The sequence below is a fragment of the Manis pentadactyla genome, chromosome 2 (assembly GCF_030020395.1).
Source record: "Manis pentadactyla isolate mManPen7 chromosome 2, mManPen7.hap1, whole genome shotgun sequence".
Lineage (NCBI taxonomy): Eukaryota > Metazoa > Chordata > Mammalia > Pholidota > Manidae > Manis > Manis pentadactyla.
The window spans coordinates 1,071,456-1,093,606 of NC_080020.1; the positions used below are offsets into that span (position 1 = coordinate 1,071,456).

Sequence of the window (22,151 nt, forward strand, 5' to 3'; positions counted from 1 at the left end):
CGGGGGCACCTGTCCGTCACAAGCCACGCCCTCCCCAGAGTAGCGCCCTCCCCAGAGTAGCTCCCGCTACGGCCCCGCCCATAGGGGCCGAGACCTCTGTGCGCCACGTGAAAACTCGTCTACTGCCCAGAAACACTATTGGCTGCGATGGCGTGGGAAGCTCCACAGTAGCCAATCGGGACGAGTTCTGGGCGCTGCGAGCGCGGAGGGGGTCACCCACGCTTCCTCAGGAGCCAATGGAGAAGAGGGACAGCGAAGCGCTTCCGGAGTTCGGGCGTCGGCGGAAGATGGCGGCTGCCAGAGGTGTTTGGTGCTTGTGCGAGATTCTGAGGTGAGGAGCCCGCGGTCTGGGCCCACGGGGGTTATCTGTTTCGCGGCGGTGCAGCTAACGTGTGCGGGGAAGGGCTCTCCTGGCCGCGACGCTCGGCGGGGGAGGATGGCGCGCGCGCTCGTCGCTGCGGCCGCCCGAGGCCGGGCCCCGGGGGAGGACCCCGCTCACCGCGCCGCTTCCCGGCCTCCCTCCGGCTGAGGCGCTCGCTGTTTTTCGCACTACAATTTGTGTGTCATGAATTACATTTACTCCTCATTTTCCTTTATAATTGAGCCATGAACCATTTTTCAGTCGTGCCCCTTTTTTGTAAAGAAGAAACCGGATCTTCTCGTTTATCTTTCCCCAAAACGTCGTTAACCTGTGTCATTTAAGCGTAAAATTCGTGTTGAATCCTCTTATGATCATCTGTTGATGTTTGTTTGTTTGATGTAAGAATAGTTATATAAAGCATTATTACCTGTATCCTTATTACGTGGTGATACATTGTTTCTTGTAGGGAAGTTAGGAAATAGACGAGAAAAAACAAAATTCTCCAGGACTGCTGCTATCCGGAAATGATGACTATTAATATTTTGGTGAAAAAACTCCGACTTGTTTTTCACATTTGTTGTTGAATACTGCTGTATTTTCTGGGCCTTGCCTACACTAATAAAACAACATCTAGTATATTCTACCTACGCAGTTCTTCTTTAACACCTACTTATTTTTGTTCAGGTCTGAAATTTAGGAGACTATTCTCTCCAAAATTCAAGTATTTCTTCATTTTTGTCACCTCCACTTCAAATTCTGTAATGATGATTTGAAACATTTTGAACTGGAAAAATGTATTTTCAGAGCTTTCGTATTTTTCCGACCGTTTGAAATACCCCCAAGGCTTTGTACATAATAGTGCTAAATAAATGTTTGCTGAATGTTGGTTACAGTTATGTTTTTAAAGCCTTGTGTTTATATGGGTAAACATTTACTGGCACATTTTTGTTAATTTAAATTATAAAATGGGTAATTTTGATAGACAAGTAGAAATGTTTATTTATAGAACCTGTGTGTCTTTGAAACTTAGACTCAAGACTGGTTCAACTTCAGTCATAATAGGAGTTTTTTTTTCCTAATTTTAGGTCAGATAGTTCAATTTTAAAGCCCTCTCACATGAATTTTCCCACTTAAATCATTTAAAGGAAATACCATAAAAAATCTTTGAACTCTGGGTCAGGTAATTTTAAGTTAAACGGGTTTTTGACTTGGGAAAGCAAACTATCAGCTATAATACTACTACTGTGAACTGGTACATTCCAAATGTTAAATACATGACAAGTCTTACCACTTCAATCAGGTTCTGTTTATCCTTTAGGGCAGTGGTCCCAAGGTGTGATCCCTACAACTCTGCAAGTCCCTAAGATCCTTTCAGTAGGTCCTCAAGGTCAAAATTGTTTTTATAATAATAAGACTTTTTTTTTTCCCACCGTGTTGACATTTACACTGATAGTGCAAAAGTAATGGTGGGTAAAACTGCTGCTTGGCACAAATCAAGGCAGTGACATCGACCTGTACTCATGGTGTAGTGGTCATTGTGTTTTTCCCCACCATGCACTTGCTAAAGCCACTTTTACTTAATGTCCTTGATGAAACAGTAAACATTACTCATTTTGTTGAGTATGTATCTTCTTAATATTCTATACAACTTCTCCACACTGAAGTATGTTATCTCAAGGAAACGCACTAGTGTGATAGCTAAGTTGCAAGCTGAATTAGACATTTTTTATGCAACTTGGTTTCCACTTGAAAGAACAACTGATTAGATAAACTAGTTCTTCTCACTTGGGTATTTGGTACATATTTTCTTGAAAAGAATGAAGTGACCCTGTCACTTCCAAGAAAACAAGTGACCCAACTCGTTGCTAATGATAAAGTTTGAGCTTTCAGGTGAAAATTAGAATTTGAGAAAACTCATCTGCCATTCAGAGCAACACTCTGAATTCCAGTACTTAAAGGATTTTCTTGATGAGATGGTTGCTGATATTAACAAATGTGATCCCTCCATGCTGTACATGAAGTGTGTCAACACTTGGAAAGCCTGCATAAGTCATGAGCCAATGTTTTCCAAAAATTAAGTCATGTGTAAAATCATGTATAGGTAAGATCCATTCAAAAGGCAAGATAGACCAATAGATTTCAAGGTAACAGAACATGAAAGGTCCGTGATTGGGTTGTATATTCCATGTTGTAACTGACCATTAAGAAACTGTCACTTGTCTAATTTGGTATAGTAAAACAGAAAAACACCTGTTACTGACTGAAAATGCTCCTTAAATATATGCCTTTCTTTTCCTAATACATCTGAGTGAGCCTAGATTTTCTTCATATACTTGAAATAACACAACACATCACTGTAAATTGAGTGCAGAGCACATTTGAGAAGCCACGGTTTTCTGTTGAGCCAGACATTTAAAAGATTTGCAAAATTTTTGAAATAGTGACACCCTTCTTACTAAATTTCTTTTTTTGATTTGGAAAATACAAGGTGTTTTTTTTTTAATAAAAACATATTACATGTTAATATGTAATAGATTTGTCATTTTTTAATAAATATTTTTTTTATTCCTCATTTCTTATTTCTCATATGCTAAATATTGCTGCATATGATCAGTGTAAATCCCTGGTTCTTAACAAGGAGTGGTTTTGCCCCTCTAGGCACTTGGCAACACCTCAAGATAATTTTGCCATGATTGGTAGGGTGCTAGTGGCGTCCAGCGGGTGCAGGTCAGGGATGCAGCCAAACATCCCGCAGCGTATAGGACGCCCAACACTCAGAACCGTCTGGTGCATAACGTCAGTACTGCTAAGGTTGGAAACCCTGATGTAAACAAATGCTGTATAAGGTCCTCGGTAATTTTTAAGAATACAAAGATGTCCTAAAACCAGATTATTTTCACAAGTCAAATACCTCTTCAAATAAGGGACTTGTCACAATAGGAAATCCCACATGAGGTACTTACTTCAAAACTAAATATCATTAAGATACTTCTCTGAAGAATTTGTGTTTTCAATTTACGGACAATGAAAACTATGTAATTACACAAAATATCCTGGCATTTGGTTTGGTCATTAAGCAGCCCACAGCCGTCTGCTGTTCACGCCTAGGTACCAGTAGAGAGCCTGCGTCTCTGCTCCACCACCTGAATGCCCTCTCCCACCAACACTTTCACTCTATTTCCCTGAGCTTGACTTCTCATTATTTAAGCTTTAGTATTTTATTGCTCTTATGTCTTACCAGCCCCTCAAATCCTTTACAAAGGGTAGGCAGGGTATAAAAAATTCTAGGTTTGGTAACAACTATATCGTCCAACTCTGAGAAAACACACCTTGAAAAACTGTTTTAACATAATCTAAGACATCTGAGGAGGTAATAAAATTTTGGATTCAGTCAACAAATATTTATTGAAGGCCTTCCCTGTGCCGGGGATTATGTTAGACACTGGGATACAGTGCGAGCAAGCCTCAGTCAGCCGGGCAGGGACAGGTGACCATTCAGTCGGTGTGCGAGTGAGGCAGAACGCAAGGGGGTTTTGGCAACTCAGAGGCACATAGAGAAAGGCAGTGACTTGAGGGTCATCTAAACTGGTGGAGTGCAGAACTTGTGACAGAGAAGTCTAAATTCCATTCATCTCACCCTGGAAACTTCTACTTCAGGTGAAGTGAGAATAAAAATGACTATCTCACCAAGCTTGTAACTAATGGAATACTGATCATTCAGAGGACGTATTTCTTTATGTTGTCACTTCGAGGGCCGGATGCCATTCCTAACCATGTCTTGCTTAGGTTAAGAATTAAATTTGTTTTTAATCCCCTAACACATACACTGAGTTGGGAGAAAAGTGGCTCACAATGTGGGTTTTTACCGCCGATTAAAAAGGAGAGGTGCATTAAACTGCTGGCATGTATGGAGCTTGGGATTATGGAGGACTGGCACTTTGGATACTGCTTATTTTGTGGCGTTGGAATTCTGAGTATTTTGTTAGCAGACTCCCAAGCTATAAAAATTTCCTTTCTTTGCTACTAGTATGTAAAGGGGATATGTAAAAGTTCAGTTGAATTTATAGTTTTAGCTCTTGAGTGGGCATCATACCAAGTCTTACATTTTTCCTCTCGTTTCAGGTTTTTTTACTCATTATTCCTCCCTGGGCTGATTGTGGGTGGAACTTTGTGTGTATGTTTGTTTATGATCCTTTGGGGAATCAGGCTGCTGCTACAGGGGAAGAAGAGGGCAGCGTCAACCAGCAAAAATGGGAAGAACCACGTGGTGATCGCATTTTTTCACCCGTACTGCAATGCTGGTGGCGGAGGGGAAAGAGTTCTATGGTGTGCCCTAAGGGCCCTGCAGAAAAAGTAGGTATGCATCTTTCTTAACTAATTGGCTACATTGTGACCATTTTTTAAAAATCATTAAGAAATTCATCTTTCTCCAGCACCTTATTCATGGCCAAGAGTTTCTTTTTTAACTGTTTTTCAGTAAGCAAATACTTCTGTCATTTGCCAACCTGCCTTACAACATCCTATCGTGTTTTAGTTGATGTTAAGAAAGAAATGGAAAGGGGAAACGATAGAGCCCAGCAGGAGGATCGCCTTTTTGAATAAGCCCACCCACCACCTCAGAGACTAGGTTTCATCTTACTAAGCTACGAGCATTCTCCCGAGGACACGTAAGCAAGCCACACACCTTTTCCCTGACCCCTCCCCTCCAAAGCCCGCCGAAACACCTGGCCATAAAAGCCTCTTAGCCTGTATGAGATGCCTTCTTTGTTCTGCTCGCCAGAACGGAGGGGTGCCTCTCAGGTTTAGCAATAAAACTGCTTGGACTGGAGTTTGTGTCCTGTCTTACCCTTTTAGAAAGTATCTGCCCTTTTATGGCACAATTTAGTGAGACTACCTGGTCACCTTGGGAGAGTGTGTGGAGGAGAGATTGAAAACTAGAAAGAGACCAAGTACTGTGGGGCACTTTAAACCTGAGTACTTCAAGTCAGCCGTGGCCCACAGGAAATCTCTGTGAAAGCATCTATTCGATTCTATTTTGTGTATATCATCACCCGCTAGTCTGAAGTAAAGTAAATTATCACGTCAGGCAGAATACGGTGTTACTGGTCATTTAAGGTTTTAGGCTTCCTTTCCCCCGTCCTCGTCCCCACCCCACCCCACGGATGTTGATGACTCCCTTTGAGGAAGGAGCACAGGGAGGGAAGTGCAGGCTGGTCATTGTGTCAGCACGTGCGGGAAGCTGTCCCCCGTGGCCTGGCTGCTGTCTGGCTGCTCTCCAGCTCACCCACGTTCAGCTCCAAAGCCATCGCTCAGCAGTCCCTCGGCTCTGCTGCCTGTATTCCCGGCCTGTCCTGCCTTCCAAACACACACAGGTACCGCATGACAGAAGATACTTCTTTGTTTTCCTCGGAACACATTGTTTCTCGTCCCTCCCCGTTCCTTCCATACACGTAGCTCCAGCGTGCTGAGCGAGGGATTCATGCCTTCTAGATTCCTGCCATCCCATAAAATGTTCCTTTTTTTCTGCAGTAAAGTTTTCTCCTCAGTTAATTCCTGTTTGTCTCTCCTGCCGCAGCATAAGATACAGGAAGGACACCTTTCATTCAGTCTAGCGATGTACACTGGGAACTTCCTGTGTATCAGGTACTGTCCTAGGAGCTGAGATTAAATGGAGAACAGGGTAGATCAGGTCCCTCTCATGGACCTTATATTTTAATTGAGAGAGAAATGAGATAATAAGCAAAGAAGAAAAGCAACACGTAAGAAATGCTATATAGGAAATTAAAATAGGATAATAAGAGAGTGACTTGATAATTTAGATGGATTAGGGAACATCTCCAAGGAGATAATACTTAACTGAAATCTGAATGACAGAAGTAACTGAGATATACTGAGCATTCACTGTATGCCAGGCATTGTTGGAAGTGGTTTGCGTGTGTTGGGGAGGAAGACATTTCCTCTACCCGCCAGGGCTCTTCCAGCTCGTCAAGGATCCAGTTGCCAGGAGGACAAACCAAAGTCTCATTCCATGCATGCGGGGCAGCTGCAGACACGGGGTGGGTCCCAGAGACAGTCTGGCTCAGGTGCAGGTGTCGTCCTGAACCCCCAGAGGGGGTCAGGGCCTGAGCCTTCAAAGAAGGGAGGCGACTCACGGGAATATGAAAGAGTCCATGTTTGGTAAACAAAATGCTTGATGGGCCACCAAGGGAAATGCTAACAAGCAGGCTTTGTCCCAGTCCTTCCTGTCACCCCTAGTTCACATTATAATATAGCTACACTGCTCACTCCCCAGGAACAGCTCCTCCGACTAATTCTTTTTATTCAGTTGTTGAGGGAGGTGGGGTATCAAACTCTCTTCCTGAGTCTTTTGGGCCCTGATGGTTTACAGCTCAAGTAACCTGCATGTCAGTGCGTCACATCTTGACCCCTGCCTTTGTAAGGTCACACAATGCTCATAACAACCTTACTAGGTTGTCACTGTTACCCGCATTTGACAGATGAAGAAACTGAGCCCCCTGCTGCCAGGCTCTGCACCTGGGCGGTCTCCCCGCGCACTAGGTGAAGGAGTAGGTGAAACCCCAGCCTGGACAGGGGCAGTTCTTGACTCTGAATGAGAAAGAATTCTCCAGCAGGTCGGACAAGTGTGGGTAAGGAAGGAATTCACTGACACGAGAGCAGCAGGGAACGGCAGCCGCCGTGCAGGCAGCGGAGAGCGCGGAAGGGCAGATGGGGAAGCAGCTCACGGAGCTCCTGTTCAGCGCTGGGCTGATCCCCCGCCCAACTCCTAAGGCCAGCGTCACTGGTGTCCAGTGTCTGCTTGACTCTGCAGGGCGTGGGAACTAAGCCCCCACTACCCCAGGATTTGGGGGAGCCACAGAGCACTGGGTGGAGTGAGATTGTGTTCTGAGAACTTCCCAAAAACAAAGGAGATTCTCAGGCAGGCTGCTGAGGAGCAGATCCTTCAGCTGCAGTCCCGTCTGGGTCGCCCAGGCCATGGGGACCTGGGAGCCCAAATCAGAGCTCTTGGTGGCCCCTCCCTGCTTACCCGGAATAGAACAGAGAGAGGGACACACTCGAAGAAAGGGGAGTGCGGGCAGCCTCAAAGAGGAGGCACACTTGGGGGCTTAGGGTCTGGGGTGTTATAGGGCTGTTGGGGTAGCGGTCAGCATAAGGCATGATGTACACAAGTGATTATAATTCCTTTGAAGTTTTGTCTTAAGAATGGGCTCATTTAGGTGACTGTGTTGGTCCAGATCTTGGCATCCTTTATCCACACAGGTTCCGGAGGGCCATCTCCCGTCCTGATTACAAAGTTACTAAATTGATTAAGGGGCTGGGAGAAGAGGAAGAACAGCCTACAGATTAGGTTGACGCTAAGCTGGGCCTTTCTCGCAGGCTAAGTAGGCTTTACAATGGCCTGGCCCTTGTCCCATGTCCCTGCCTGCCTTACCGTGATCTAAACCACATGCCACACTGTCCTGGAAGACGAGATGAGAAAAGAGAGTTCAAAGCAGAGGGAGCAGCCACTACAGATCCCCTAAGACCGGAAGGAGCTTGGCCTGCGCAAGGGGAGGAGCCCGGCTTGGCTGAACCCCACCCGGTGGGCAAGGGAGAGAGCGGACGTGGAGGTTTCAGAGGCCAGGGCCGGGATGGCACAGGGTTGAGTGAACAGGAAAGACTTTAGATTTTATTCCAGGTGCTGTGGAAAACCGTATGAAGGTTTTAAACAGATGATGTTCTGCTTATCTGTTGCTGCATAACAAACAGCCCCAAATTTAATGGCTTAAAACAAGAATATATTCTTTCCAACAGTCTGGGGGTTGACGGGCCGTTTGGAATCCCTCGTACGCAGACTGTTGCAGCTAGACAGCAGCTGGGGCCGGGGCCATCTGACGGCTTCTGCACTCACGTACCAGGCTCCTGGGCTGGGATGACCGAGACCGCAGTGGGGGGCGCTGGTCGGGCCCCTGTTCCCCACCGACTAGCTCGGCTTGCGCAACCCATGCTGCCATGGGGAGAGTCAGACTTGTCCCGTGAAGTGCCACCTCGGGTGGAGCAGAAGCGGCCCGTCTCTCAGAGCTTGCGTCCAGAAACGGGCATGGCGTGACTTTTGCCATAGCTTGTGGTAAAAAGCAGTCACAGAACCTTGTCATTCCCAGAGAGCAGACATGGATCCCACCTGTCAGTGAGAACAGTGTCCGAGAATTTGTGGCCATCTTCAAGCGACCAGAGGTGACAAGTCTGAACCTTTTAAAAGGACCGGTCCTGCTGCTGGGAGGGGGCCTGAGGCAGGAGCCTCCGATGCTCGTCACTCAGGCGTCCGCCCCCTGCACTCGCTTCCAGTGCACAGCACACAGCTTTGCAGTCTGTTTATGTCTCCTTCCCCCCGGGACTGAGCGCCTTCAGGGTAATGGCTCCTTCTCATCCCGAGGTCCCAGAACCCAATAGCTCACGCGAGATGTGTGGTAGATGTTTATGCCTCAAAGAACACTTACAAGCAGAGTCAGAAAGAGGCCAACACGTTGGAAGTCACGAGTGCACGTGTCCGTATCTCCAGCGTGACCCTGTCCCGCCTTGGTGTGCTGCAGTACAAGAGACGGCCCTAAAGCCTTAGTGCGTCTCGGATGGACACACTGGGCGAAGCATTAGCATTTCTGATCCTACCTAAACATACCTTCAGTGAATTTTCTACCTCATTTATGAGTATTTTATTACTATTTCATTACCATTTTATACTGAGAAAGTTATCAAAATTTCTGAATGTTTCTTGAAAAGAGAATGTCATTCATAAGTCAGTTTTGGTTGGTGTCTGCTCTGTGTAAAACTTAGCAGAGGAGATAGCAAAGGACTAGAGTCTCACTTGGAAGATTTGGCAGTTTGCTCATAGGACAGTGGAAGAGTGGAGCCAGTGGTCCAGATGCAGTAAGAGGAAAATCGTAGGGCAGTTTTTTAGTCTAAAAATAAGCTTCTTTATGCTTGTGAGGAAATAATTATCTACAACTTTCTGCCTGATTTTAACCTAAATGCATGAGATTGTTAACCATTATGTTCTATTTCAGGTATCCTGAAGCAGTTTATGTCGTTTATACCGGTGATGTCGATGTCAGCAGCCAGCAGATCCTGGAAGGGGCTTTTAGAAGGTTTAACATCAGACCGATTCGCCCCGTGAGGTTTGTTTTCTTAAGGAAACGCTACCTTGTGGAAGATTCACTCTATCCTCACTTCACTCTGCTGGGCCAAAGTCTCGGATCCATTCTTCTTGGCTGGGAAGCTCTGATGCAGTGTGTTCCCGATGTTTACATCGATTCAATGGGCTACGCCTTCACGCTGCCTCTGTTTAAGTATTTAGGCGGTTGCCGAGTGGGAAGCTATGTTCACTACCCCACTGTCAGCACGGACATGCTCTCTGTAGTGCAGAATCAAAATGCTGGGTTTAATAACGCAGCCTTCATTACCAGGAATCCGGTTCTCAGCAGAGTCAAGCTCGCCTACTACCGCATCTTCGCCGTCGCCTACGGGCTGGCCGGCTCCTGCAGTGACGTGGTCATGGTCAATTCTTCCTGGACTCTGAACCACATTCTCTCCCTGTGGAAGGCCGGGAACCGCACGAGCGTTGTTTACCCACCGTGCGACGTGCAGGCCTTTCTGGACACTCCCCTACGCGAGGCAGAGGCGGCCGCCGGCCATCTCCTGGTCTCTGTCGGCCAGTTCAGGCCCGAGAAGAACCACCCTCTGCAGATCAGAGCCTTTGCTAAGCTGCTGAATGAGAAGGTGGCTGAGCCCCGTCCTGCGCTGAAGCTCATCCTCATCGGGGGCTGTCGTAACCAGGATGACGAACGTCGGGTAAACCGACTGAGAAGGCTGTCGGAGGATCTGCAAGTTCAAGAAGCTGTGGAGTTCAAGATAAACATTCCATTCGATGAATTGAAGAGCTACTTGTCAGAAGCGACAATCGGTCTGCACACCATGTGGAATGAGCATTTTGGGATCGGTGAGCTTGTCCTTAAACAGCTTGTTTGGTGTCGTGAGATGTACACAGTAGGCTCTTTTGATGGCGTGGTGACACACTGGAGGTTTCCATCGAGTCCTGCTTCTCCCAGTCACCACGTGTGCTTGCCTCATTCCACGCCCGGCAGTGATCTGTGCTCAGTGAGGACGGCTCATACTTACTGGCCTCTAACGGTGTGTGAGGCCCTGGCGAGCTCGTCCCGAGTGTCATCTGAGTCACTCCTCCCTGGGCCCCGAGTGGTGTGCATGGTTATTTCCACCTTGTAAGGAGTGGAAGTTGGGTACAGGGAGTCCTAGAACTTGTCCCAGTTCAGTGACAGTGCCAGGCAGAGCCTGGCGTCTAACTCAGGTAGCCCTTGCTCTTACCTGCCACACTTCCTCTCCCGACGTAGCCCATCTGCATGCTGGTACCGATTCCTTGGCCTGACCCAGGCCCACTGAGGGACTGAATCGGACTGTCCGGGTGGGGCCCAGGTTGGGTGCATTGTGGGCCAGCCCCCAGGGGATGCGGTCGTGCACAAAGGCTGGGCAGCCGGCAGCCTCACAGCAACTGCTTCTTTCATTGGTTCTGTGCACGTCGGTGAATGGCCTCCCCTCTTCTTTCTGCCGAATCCTGCATGTGTTGAACTTAAATCTCCTCACCCTTTAATTTAGCTTGTCTTACTTGTTGTAGTACAACAAAAAAGAGTCAGTACCTCTCTACTCTGACTTCCTGTTATTCACACATTTTTGTATAAAATCATACACGTTTTGTGTCTGATTCGGTCCGACATATGTTTCTCGAGGGCCGACTCTGTGCCTCCCGTTGCTTGGTGTTCAGGGAAAACCAGAAACGTGAGAGGGAAGTTTCCTGTACGAAGGCTCCAGCTTCTTTGACACCGTTTTGTGCCCCTAGGTGGCAGCCCAGTGCTCACAGCAGGAACGCACCGGCCCAGACCTTGGGCACCGGCCTGACTTCCTGTGCTGCTCCCGTGTGTACACGCTGAGGTCGACTGTGCCAGTACGTGGGTGGCGCTGGGAACATGATTTGCCAGGTCAGGGAACAGTTGCCCAAGGAAGTGATGTGACACGTGAGCTGGAACCTGAGCAGTAGTTACAAGTCAGCCATGCAGAAGAGGGGAGCCCGTTGGCAGAAGGCATGGTGGCCAGGGTAGCAGGCACCCTCCAGGAGCCGCGAGCTTGGTGGCAGGAGTGTGCAGGCGGAGCAGTGACCGTGGAGAGGCGGTCTGGGGCCAGAGCACTGGGCCCCGTTAAGCCAGTGGGAAAAGCTAGGAGGGTGTCCATTATTGGTCAAAAGCTGTCCCCTAAAGTTCACTGCTCACTGTGCGAGTGGGTCGGTGAGGGGCAGGAGGCTGCTGGAGGGGTGCTGGCCGCCGACCCCGCCCGAGCACGATTCTGCCGTAGTGGTGAGCGGGGCTTGGTGATAAACTGTGTTCCTGAGAGGAGTCAGCACCCAGGTTCTTAGTGAGGTGAGTGAGTGGGGACGGCCTCACCTGGGAGGGGGTCCGGTAGGAGCCTCGGCTGAGGAGCCCGGTTGGGGGCGTGGACGGTGTGAACTGTCTGAGGGACACGGAAGCGTGTGTCCAGTTGGCAGTGGTCTGCGAGTCTGAAGGTCAGAGGAGGGACCTGAGCTGCACATGCAGGCGGAGGATAGGGTCGCCTGGGCGTAGGGCAAGGAGACGCCCACGGGACAGAACGTGGAGAGGGTGGCAGGGCAGCAGAGGGCAGAGGAGCCGGTGGAGGGGGAAGTAGTGGCAGGGGAGCCCTGGCGGGGCGGAGTGTCCCAGAGGCGGGGAGGAGGGGGGGAGTGTCCGGGGAAGGGGCCAGCAGCAGATGGCCCAGCCGACTGGTGTCCTCCGTGAGCTGGCCCAGAGCCACTGCGCTGGGGGCGTGGGGCGAGGGGCCTGTTGTGCTACGTCAGGTGCGGTCTGCAGGGGAGCGAGTGGGGTGAGCTGGTGAGAACTACACTTCCTGTCAGTGCATCTGTGGAGGGAGGTGACAGAAGGGACAGCAGCCGGGGAGCGGCTGTGACCTGAGCCGGTGTGTTCGTGCTGCTTTTAACCGAGTCTGAGCCGGCCTCCTGGCTGACAGGAAGGGCCCAGCAGGGCAGGAGAGGTGGAGGATCCTGGCGGGAGAGGTGTGACCGATTAGACCGGAGTGTCTGAGTGTGCGGGAATGGTGTCCAGCCTTGAAGAACAGTATGTTAAAATCCGTATTTTTCAAATAAAACTTAAGATTACAGCATTAGCAGAAAATTCTGTTCTGTAGAGATTTTGCCAGTGTTGAAGAAGCAGTTGTGACGATTTAACTTTCCTTTGGTTATCAGCTGTGAACCATCGTTTGGAGGACTGAGAAAATGGTCAAACCATCTTACAAAGGGCCAGCGTCCCCAGGAGCAGGGTTAAGGAAGGCGGGCTAGAGGACTTAGGCCCTCGCCTACATCGTGTGGCAGAAACTGACCAAAGCTTCCATTAGGTCAGCACTGCTGTTGGGCACATAGTATCTCAGACTTGCCAGAGACACCAGCTGTAGTTCGCTTCACTAAAGTGGCTTGCTTTTTTTTCCCTCCTAATGCTGTAATTTGAACTCTTAAAATTTTGCTTCTCATATCTTTTTACTACTTTAATCTTCCAATAGCCATTAATTATTTTACCATCTTGCTAACATTCTCTAGTCTCCTTTCTTCTGTTGGGGAGGAAGAAGTTTCCCCTATGCCTTGAGGTTCTTCTTCTAGCTGGTCTAAGAATCCAACTGATGGGAGACAGATTGACGGGAGAAGCAAACCAAAGTCTCATTAAGACGTGAGGGGCAGCCATAGACACGGGGTCCAGAGACAGGAGAATCAGGTGTCGGTGTCGCCCGAACCCAGGAGAAGGGGGTTGGGGCCTGAGACTTCAGAGGAGAAGGGAGGCAACTCAGAGGAGCATGAAAGAGCAAATGTTTGGGAAACCAAATGCCTGACAGGCCACCAAGGGAAATGTCACACTCCGTCCTGTCACCCCTACTTTACATTGTAACAGGTGCTTACTCTCCTCCTGGGGAGCTAGTAGTTCCATCTAATTCTTTTTATACAGTTGGGCGGTGTCCTGCCAGTGGGTTTCAGCCCCAGGCAAGTTCACTGTGGATTCAGTGAGACCGAGGGAATAACAATACGATGTTCTTGGGGTGAAAGGGTTTGTACCCAACTTTACTCCCACTGTGGCAGGTCAGTCGCTAGAATCCCATCAACTCAGCGCGAGTCTGCATGCAGCCAGCCGGTCTCTGCCTCTGGGCCCCTCTGCCTGCACAGCCATCCTCTGGGCCTCTGTCCTCGGTGCTGCCACCACTCCAGCCTCTGTTCTGCTCTCCTGCAGCCTTGCAGCCATGCCACCGTGTCACCCAGAGCACTGGGCAGGGCTCTTTATATATAAAAAGTCAATAGCAAGGTACTGCCCACACGTGTAGTGAGCTAGCCAATGGGCCAGGGGAGAATCCTGGCCACAGGAACCCTCACTTTATCCACAGGTGGTAGGAGGTCAAAGTCTCTTGCTGAGTCTGGGCCCTGGAGGTTTTCCGCTCGCAGTAACCTGCGTGTCCGAGCAGCACATCTGGGGGCAGCCTGCCCTTGGTCTCCACAGGTTCATTATCTGCAGGGTACCTATTTTTTTTGTAGACTATTCTTCATCTACTTGTCTATTTTAATTAAGAATGAAAGCTTTATTGTGAAGCTTTAAAAACTGAAAAACTTAAAATTATTTTATTTTACACCATGAGAAGTTAAATGTGCAAATTTGCAGATACAACAAACATTTAATTAAATTTCTCATGAGTTTCTTAAAATCTGTCATAGTTTCTGCTCATCATTATTCTTATGAAGCTTAAAAGCCTCCATGGTTTTTGTTTCTTTCTCAGGAGTTGTTGAGTGTATGGCTGCTGGCACGGTTATCCTGGCACACGATTCAGGGGGCCCAAAGCTTGACATCGTCATTCCCCACGCTGGGGCGATAACGGGGTTTCTGGCCAACGGTGAGGAAGGCTACGCTGAGACCATGGCCCATATTCTTTCCATGTCTGCAGAGAAAAGACTCCAAATCAGGAATAATGCCCGGGCGTCTGTGAGCAGGTTCTCCGACCAGGAGTTTGAGGTGTCATTCCTGTCGTCTGTGGAGAGTTTATTCAAATAACACCATATCTGTACAGATTAAAGATTTCTTATATAAGATGGCCAAACACCTTCGTATGTTAATATTTTTCTAAACTCGCCTGTACTGTAACCCTGTCTACCTAGGCAGCGCTCTCAGTATGTTTACAGACGGGGCATATATTTCAGTGAGAAAAGGTAAACTATGTAAGTGATAACCTTATATGGTTTAAATGTAAAAATGTTTAATTGGCATTTGGTTTCAAATTTTGAAAAATAATGGATCTGAAAGAAAAAAACAGTCTTAATTTTGGTATAATCATATTTTTCAAATTCTCTTTATCAAATCACTTTATTTTAGAAACCAAGAAAGATAATTGTCCTCTAAAAAAAAAAAGGTAATGTTGAGAGGAAAATGGATGACTGATCAGGACTTTAGAATCATTCAAAAAATTATTTTTTTCTGTGAAGAACTTGAAGTACATTTAAATTCAAAACAGTATTGTGGGTGACCTTTCTCACAAAAGAGACTTCACGCAGGCTCAGCCACGTTCTGGGAGCAGAGGCTGCCCGTGGCCAGGCGTTCCCAGAGGGCAGTGCGCTCTGCGCTGAGGCGCCTGCTGCCCGTACAGCGTCCTTAGTGTCTCCACAGCTCTGCGGCTGGGGGTGGCTTTGCAGCACTGGAGGTCCGAGTGAGAGGGCGCAGGAAGCTGTTGGCCTATGGTGACGGCACATACGGATCCGCGGTCTCTACGAGCAGCCTCACGCTCTGTAAGATGAGGCGGCATTTGAAAAGAGTATCTGATTAGCAGAATACCTGGGCCTGACTGAGCTCTGTAATCTGGACGCCTCCTGGGGAAGAACACCCGTCTCTGAGATGAAAATTACAAGTTACCATAATTAAAGGCAACAATATATACCAGATACATCCTGTAATCCTTGTCCATCCATGCATCAGGCCTCGGCAGATTCTCGGTTACTGAGCTGCTGTCAGTGTAACTTAGCAGGACCTGCAGAAGTACTAGCATGGAAAAAGGAATGTGCGTGTGCAGACACGGCCACAGGACCTACAGCTTCGGCATTTCCTGCACGTGACCAGTTCCTTCTAGTGCTGCAAACCGGCTGCCCGTGCGCGGGACACGTCTTGGTGGTAGAGGCATGTTCAAGGACGTGTATTTGTCCTTTGTGATCACTCATCCATCCGTGGATGGAGGTGGCATCACCACCTCGTCCCAATTGCATGTTGACTCCTCGACAGGCCGTCTTCTGTGACCAGATCAGAAGGCAGGAAGACAGCCCAGGGCGTTCTGACACGCCGGGGGAGATCATCCCATCTAGAAAAGGAAGACTGGTGGACACTGGAGCTGCAGGGAACCCTACAAAATCTGTAGTTTTCTTACATTCAACTTTACAGAAAAGGACAGTTTAAAGAACTTAGACTTCAGTATCACAAAGCCGTGTGATGACAGTGTCAGGACTGTAACCTGGTGGTTCTGCCCCCAGCCCCATGCTTTTCTGCATCCTAGAGCTCGCCTTTGAGGTCGGACTCCTACGACTGCCCCACTCAGCCCAGCACCTACCCAAGCAAAACCATGGACTGAAGATAAAGAAACGGAAATGAACGGAGCAGAAGTCAAGGATGTCCGAACGAGGGATTCTGCAATTCCAGAAAACATTCAGGTTTGTTTCTCCAAAATGATTTTCACTCCTCACAGCCATTTTTGGAAAGTATGATTTGCACATATGTCCACTTCTGTGGTCCTTAGTGTGGTCCCCCGCGTCTGCTTGCTTCTGAAAGATGATGCCACAGAAAGCCTGAAAGCCACTGTCCGGGGCTTCTGAGTGGCCGCAGACCCCTGCGAGACACCACCTGCAGTGCTCCGAGCGGCCGTTCTGAGCCCGCAGCAGGGGCCGTTCGCGCTCGTATTTACAGTTGTTTATAATAAAGTTCGTGTTCCATGCTCTTTGCATAGTATTCATATCTCAGAATGACTTAAATTGAATAGGCACAATCTGTATCTAAGCAGGACCTGCAGATGTGACCCTCGTGATCTTGGGTCCTTTTCCCAGAAGGCTGCCTTGTACTTCATGGAGTCGCCCTAAATTACTTATCATTTCCTACTACTGTTTCCAAGCTTTTCCAAGCTCCACATGCCAGGAATTTTTTTTTTTTAAAGAAAGAAGAAAAAAATCTTTAAGGCAAAACAAAACTGTCTTGCCTCTGGTATCCAGAAGGAATAGGTTGCCAGGTTTAATAACTTTTTTTTTCTTAATATGTCAGACATACAAAACATTTCAGAGTGTCATACACTTTATGTTAATAATTTTCAGCTAGTTTCCAAAGTCACAGACAAATGACGAGATCATGGCCAGTGTGATTATCAGTGCTTTCAGAGTATTTGTGTTTAATTGTGTAAATGTACCCTGGGCTCCAGGACTGGTATGCATAAACAAATAGATGAGAGTATGTCTGTGCTAAACCTGTCAATGGGTACAATAAAAAAGTTACTTCTGTTAAACCACAAGAACTTAGGCAAGTTACTAGACTGGAATGGCGCACCTGTAATCCACCCTCTGCCTCCCTGTGTTCCTCTGCCGCCTTTCTCTCCTCTCCCCGCCCAAGGCGAAGGCCCCTGGCTTGGGAGAAGCATCAGTCCCAGGACTGGAGTGCTGTGCACTCACTTGGATCATGAATCTTTCAAGACAGAGGGGGTTAAGGGTTGGTACACCTACTGGTACCATTTAATGATCAATTTGATAGCTCTGATTCACAGTTATTTACCAAGATGCATGATTTTTTAACAGAATTTATTCCAAAAACACAAATAGGTCTGATCAATAGTTTCAACTTTGTAGATGCAGCCACACCTAAAACCAGCATAATCATGCCTTGAGAACATGATTTAGCTAATGGTGTATGTAAAATAGGGAAGGTGAAATAGCGACTGAAGCAGGTTGAAAAAACCTGCAGATAGTATAATTATAATGAATACTTTCTAAGTTACAACAAAGAGCTCAACATCGTAGAGTGAATGATAAGCGTCCTGCCATTGGAGCAGACCGGCTCTGCTCACCTCCGAACATTCACCTTAAAAATCCTCTCTTCTCCTGCACACAGTGGGCTGGTCTTTGGGGTTCTCAGGAACCGTGTTTTGTTTCCCATGCTTTCAAGTACTGCTCAGATGAGGATTACACGAAGACACCAGCAGACCGTGTCTGCAGCAGATGATGACCTGGATGTCATCACCACTAAAAAAAGAGAATCTGTGAAGCTCCACTCCCCCGGGGCCATGTGTTTGATATGAACACAATGACTAGAAATTTTGTAAGTATTCCCAGCCTCTTGGCAGGACCGTGCTAAGCATTCTCCCTGGAAGAGTCAAGTGTGACTCAGCACAACCGGCTGAAGACCCGCACCTCAAACATCACCAGGAAAACAAAGGCATAAAAGACATCCTGTGGGACACGGTCCCCACCTGGGATGCTGACACGTGCACTCCCCACATTAAATAAAATTATACCAAATGTAAATAGTAAGCAGACCTTAGAAATAATCTCAGCAACCCTCCCTCATCTGTTTTCTTGGTCCAGAAATGTACCAGTGTGCATTTTAGCTTTATTATAGAGCAGAGTTCTACCACTGAGAAATAAAACGACTCCATCCTTAGCAGCAGACACACAATAAACCAACAAATATCCATCACGCTCCAGACATACGTTTCATCACTGGGATTGTTAAAACCAGTACGAAGAGCTCACGTCTAGTTTCCTCCTCGAGTGTACAGTGTTGGTGAAACTGCTAGCATTTACTCAAGAAACATTTCTGGCACTGTACTAAGCACTGTATATAAAAAGACCATCATAAACTACAAAAACCAGATAGAGTTGCTGCCTTCAAGAAGTTTACACATTTGAAACTGTTAGCAAATAATTCAACAAAACGTAATAAAAGTATTTGGTGCATAATTAACACAGCATGCCCTGTGCCTGCTTGCTCACTCGCCTGTGTCAGCAGCAGCTTCAAAAAAGTGTTTTCAGTGTAATTTACAAAATCTCAAGATTACAATTTTATAAAATGCAGACTCATTGTTTTAAATGAATGAATTTTCCCATTGTATTATGTTCCTATCACTCTTATCAAATTATCGCAAATTTACTTAAAAAGACAAATTTGTTATTTACAGCTCTGTAGCTCACTTTATTATCTGAAGCAGGCGTCAGCACAGCTGTGTTCCTTTCGCAGGCTTCTGGCAAAACCGATTCCCTTGCCTTTCCCAGCTTTCTGCAGGTTACCTGGGTTGCTTCCCGTGTCCCCTCCTTCCACCCTCACAGGCAGCAGCACGCGCCGACTGCCTCTCACGCTGCCTCTCTGGTTCTCTCTCTGCCTCTCCCTTCCACTTTCAAAGATTGAGAATTACATAGGGCCCACCTGAATAACCCAAGAAAGCCTCCTAATTTAAGGTCAGCTGATCAGCAGCCTCAACTCCATCTGCAGCCTGAATCCCCCACGGCCGCGTGACTTGTATGTGAATGCATGTGTGGTATACATGCACCTATATATGGAGATAAGCATATATCTCTACAAAGATGGCATCATTCTACACATACTAATTCCTCAATTAGCAGATGTGGCATTTCCCATGTCAGTACTTCACCCCTACAACATGATTTCTAAGAGCCACCTAGTTTTCCATAAATTACTTAACCAATCCCCAACTATTGGATACTTGAGTTGCTTTCTGACGGTACACTTTCGGCTACTTCTGAATAAACCCCCAAATGTACAACTACTGTATGCTGGACTGTGCACTTGTTTCCTCTTCTTTTTTCAAAATGAAGGGAGCTTGTTCTGCTTACACCAATAATACAAATTATAATTTAAAAAACATAATACATGCTCCATAATAAAAACTGTGACAATGCAGAAAGGGATGATTGAAACCCCTCAGCAATAATCACTGTTAATCTTGTGTGCATGACAGACACAGACCCACAGGTACACACACATTTACAGATACATATACACAGATACACACACATATACACAATACATACAACGTTTTGCAGCCTGATTTTTTTCATCTTCACAACATACTGTGAGTCTTTCTCCTTGCTGGTAATGCAGACAGGGCGCAGATCCTCCGCAGCTTTGAGACACAGTGATGAACTGCCTTCAGGGTGATTCCGATTTGCCTTCCCATCAGCAGAGTAAGAGTGCCTCTCTCGCCACTTCTTCTTTCTAATCCTTCCCAACTGTATAAGCCGACTGTGGTATTTATTGATTTATTTTACATCTCTCAGTTTCCTTGTGAGTTTGAAATTTTTGTATCATGTTTCCTTCAGCTATGGGTTTTTTCTTATTATTAATTTGTAAAAGGCCAGCACCTTTTAGTCAATACTGGCAGATATCTCTGCCATTCTGACAATTTTCTTCCAACTTACTAATGGTGTTTTTTTGTCAGACATGAGTTTTATGTTTTCATGGAGTCAAAGATGACGAAACATCTGGTCACCTTTCCCCTGCTAAGCCCCGTCCCAGTGAAGGTCTGTGGGCATGGCTGGGGCATCACTGGAGTTTGCTGTGTGACCGCGGGAGCCTTGAGGAAGCCCCTGAAGTGACCCAACAGACACTGTTGTCCCAATGAGGGTCGGGTAAGGAGGGATGGAGGCCGGGAGCCATTTCTCCAGTGTCTGTGGAAGTCCTCCTTGCGGAGGTGACTTGAACAAGGAGAGACAGCGGAGAACGTGCACAGCCCTGGGACAAAACTGAGTCGAACAAAAGGGTGGGGGGGCTCTCAGGGGCCTCGCCGGCCACCCTAAGGTGTACCATACATATAATCCTATTTTCTTTTCTTCTTTCTTTCCTTTCCTTTTTAATAATAAAACATTGGTTGCTGTTTGGACGATGGACTTAGGAGTTGGAACAAATGAGACCTGAGAGTTACAGTTCAATCTTTTAAAAACAAACCGAAAAATGATTCCTTTTCTTACTGAATGAAAAGCCAGCTGATTACACCACTGAAAATGAGCAGAAATTTGAACTTCTTTACCTTTACAAAATCGATCTCTTATAACACAGGGCTTGCATTCTGATTTCCCTTTAGCCAAGTATGCTTTCCCAAAGGCACCTTCCCCAGTGGCCTTAATCACATCGTATTGATCCATGGTCTCCAACACTCGGAGGTTCCTGAAATCAGAGCAACGCAGTTTTATCGAACACTTTTCATAAACACTAACAACGTCAGAAAATTAGCCACTAAATTGTAAAAGAACTGTTTGCTACAATTTTCCTTCCAAGCTTGGCAAGAGAATCAAGTAACTGTTCGCGTGGCCCCAGGTACAGGGCTCAGCCTGGCGATGGGCCCCGGGGTCCGCCTGCCCCTTGCCCCCGATTCCTTTGCCCCGCGTGGGGTGTGAGCCTGGGCACGCCACTTACGTCGCATGACCTCACTTTCCCAGTTGCTAAAATGGAAATAACACCTGCTTTTGCCAGAAGGGTAGGACGCTGGCCGGTGTCGCACCTGAGGGCGGGGACGTCCCGCGAGGGTCCCCGCCCGGCTTCTCCGCGAGGGCGCGCGGGGTCCGCTCCGCAGACGGAAGCGGAGGGCCGGGGACCCGGGCTCTCCAAGGCCCTACAGGCCGAGGGTCTCCCCGCGCACCCGCTCGTGCTTCTCCGCGGCCGGGGCCCACCTCTACGTGCCTCCGAATGCAGCGTGTTTTTGCACCGCGTTTTCGAGGAGCGCCGCTCTCCGCGGGTAGGGCCTGCCCGCCTGCGCCCCCGAACCGCGCCGGCCCGGCCCAGGGGTGGGAAGGCCGGCCCCGGCCCCGCGGCAAGACGCTGTCCTGCGGAGAGCGGGCGCGGGCGGCCGCCAGGGGCTCGCGGCGGCGCCTGAGGGCGGCGGGCGCAGGGGGGGCTCGGAACCCGAAGCCGCCGCGCCGCGAACGCCGGGGGGCGCCAGGCCGCGCGGGCCGGAAGCGGGAGCGTCGCCGTGGAGACCGACGCGCCGGCGCCTCCCGGGGCGGGGCCTCAGCCTGGGAGGAGCCTGTTTCTTCCTTAGTAAAAGAGTCTCCCCTCCTAGATGAATGGGTAGAGAAGAGGTGGTACATATACACAGCGGAACACTACGCAGCCATAAGAAAGAAACAAATACCACCATTCGCAGCAACGTGGATGGAGCTGGAGGACATTATGCTCAGTGAAATGAGCCAGGCGGAGAAAGACAAGCACCAAATGATTTCCCTCATCTGTGGAGTATAACAATGAAGCAAAACCGAAGGAACAACATGGCAGCAGACTCAAGAGACTCCAAGAATGGGCTAGTGGTGACCAAAGGGGAGGGGTGTGGGAGGGCGGGTGGGGAGGGAGGGAGAAGGGGACTGAGGGGTATTATGTTTAGTACACATGGTGTGGGGGTCATGGGGAGAACAGTGTAGCACAGAGAAGGCACACAGTGGATCTGTGGCATCTTGCTGCACTGATGGTCAGTGACTGCACTGGGGTCTGGGTGGGGACTTGGTAATATGGTAAATGTAGTAATCACATTGTTTTTCCATGTGAAACCTTCATAAGAGTGTATATCAATCATATCTTAATAAAAAATTAAATTAAAAAAAAGAAAGGGAAGAGAAATGGAAAAAAAAAAAAGTCTCCCCTCCTAAAGT

General features: G+C 47.9%; 1 protein-coding gene across 1 annotated transcript; it reads left to right on the forward strand.

Annotated features, from left to right (window-relative positions):
* Nucleotides 1-36: 36 nt before the first annotated feature.
* Nucleotides 37-14,578, forward strand: ALG11 (ALG11 alpha-1,2-mannosyltransferase). Its single transcript, XM_036904862.2, has 4 exons — nucleotides 37-331; nucleotides 4,484-4,714; nucleotides 9,421-10,352; nucleotides 14,261-14,578. Exons 1-4 carry the CDS (start codon nucleotides 237-239, stop codon nucleotides 14,530-14,532), a joined length of 1,530 nt encoding a protein of 509 aa, XP_036760757.2. The 5' UTR covers nucleotides 37-236; the 3' UTR covers nucleotides 14,533-14,578.
* Nucleotides 14,579-22,151: the final 7,573 nt, after the last annotated feature.

Excerpts from the sequence above, each read along its gene's own strand:
- ALG11 (XM_036904862.2), top strand. The coding sequence starts at position 237 with ATGGAGAAGAGGGACAGCGAAGCGCTTCCGGAGTTCGGGCGTCGGCGG. Across the intron at positions 4,715-9,420 it reads CTAAGGGCCCTGCAGAAAAA|GTATCCTGAAGCAGTTTATG; the intron begins GTAGGTATGCAT and ends GTTCTATTTCAG. Across the intron at positions 10,353-14,260 it reads GAATGAGCATTTTGGGATCG|GAGTTGTTGAGTGTATGGCT; the intron begins GTGAGCTTGTCC and ends TTTCTTTCTCAG.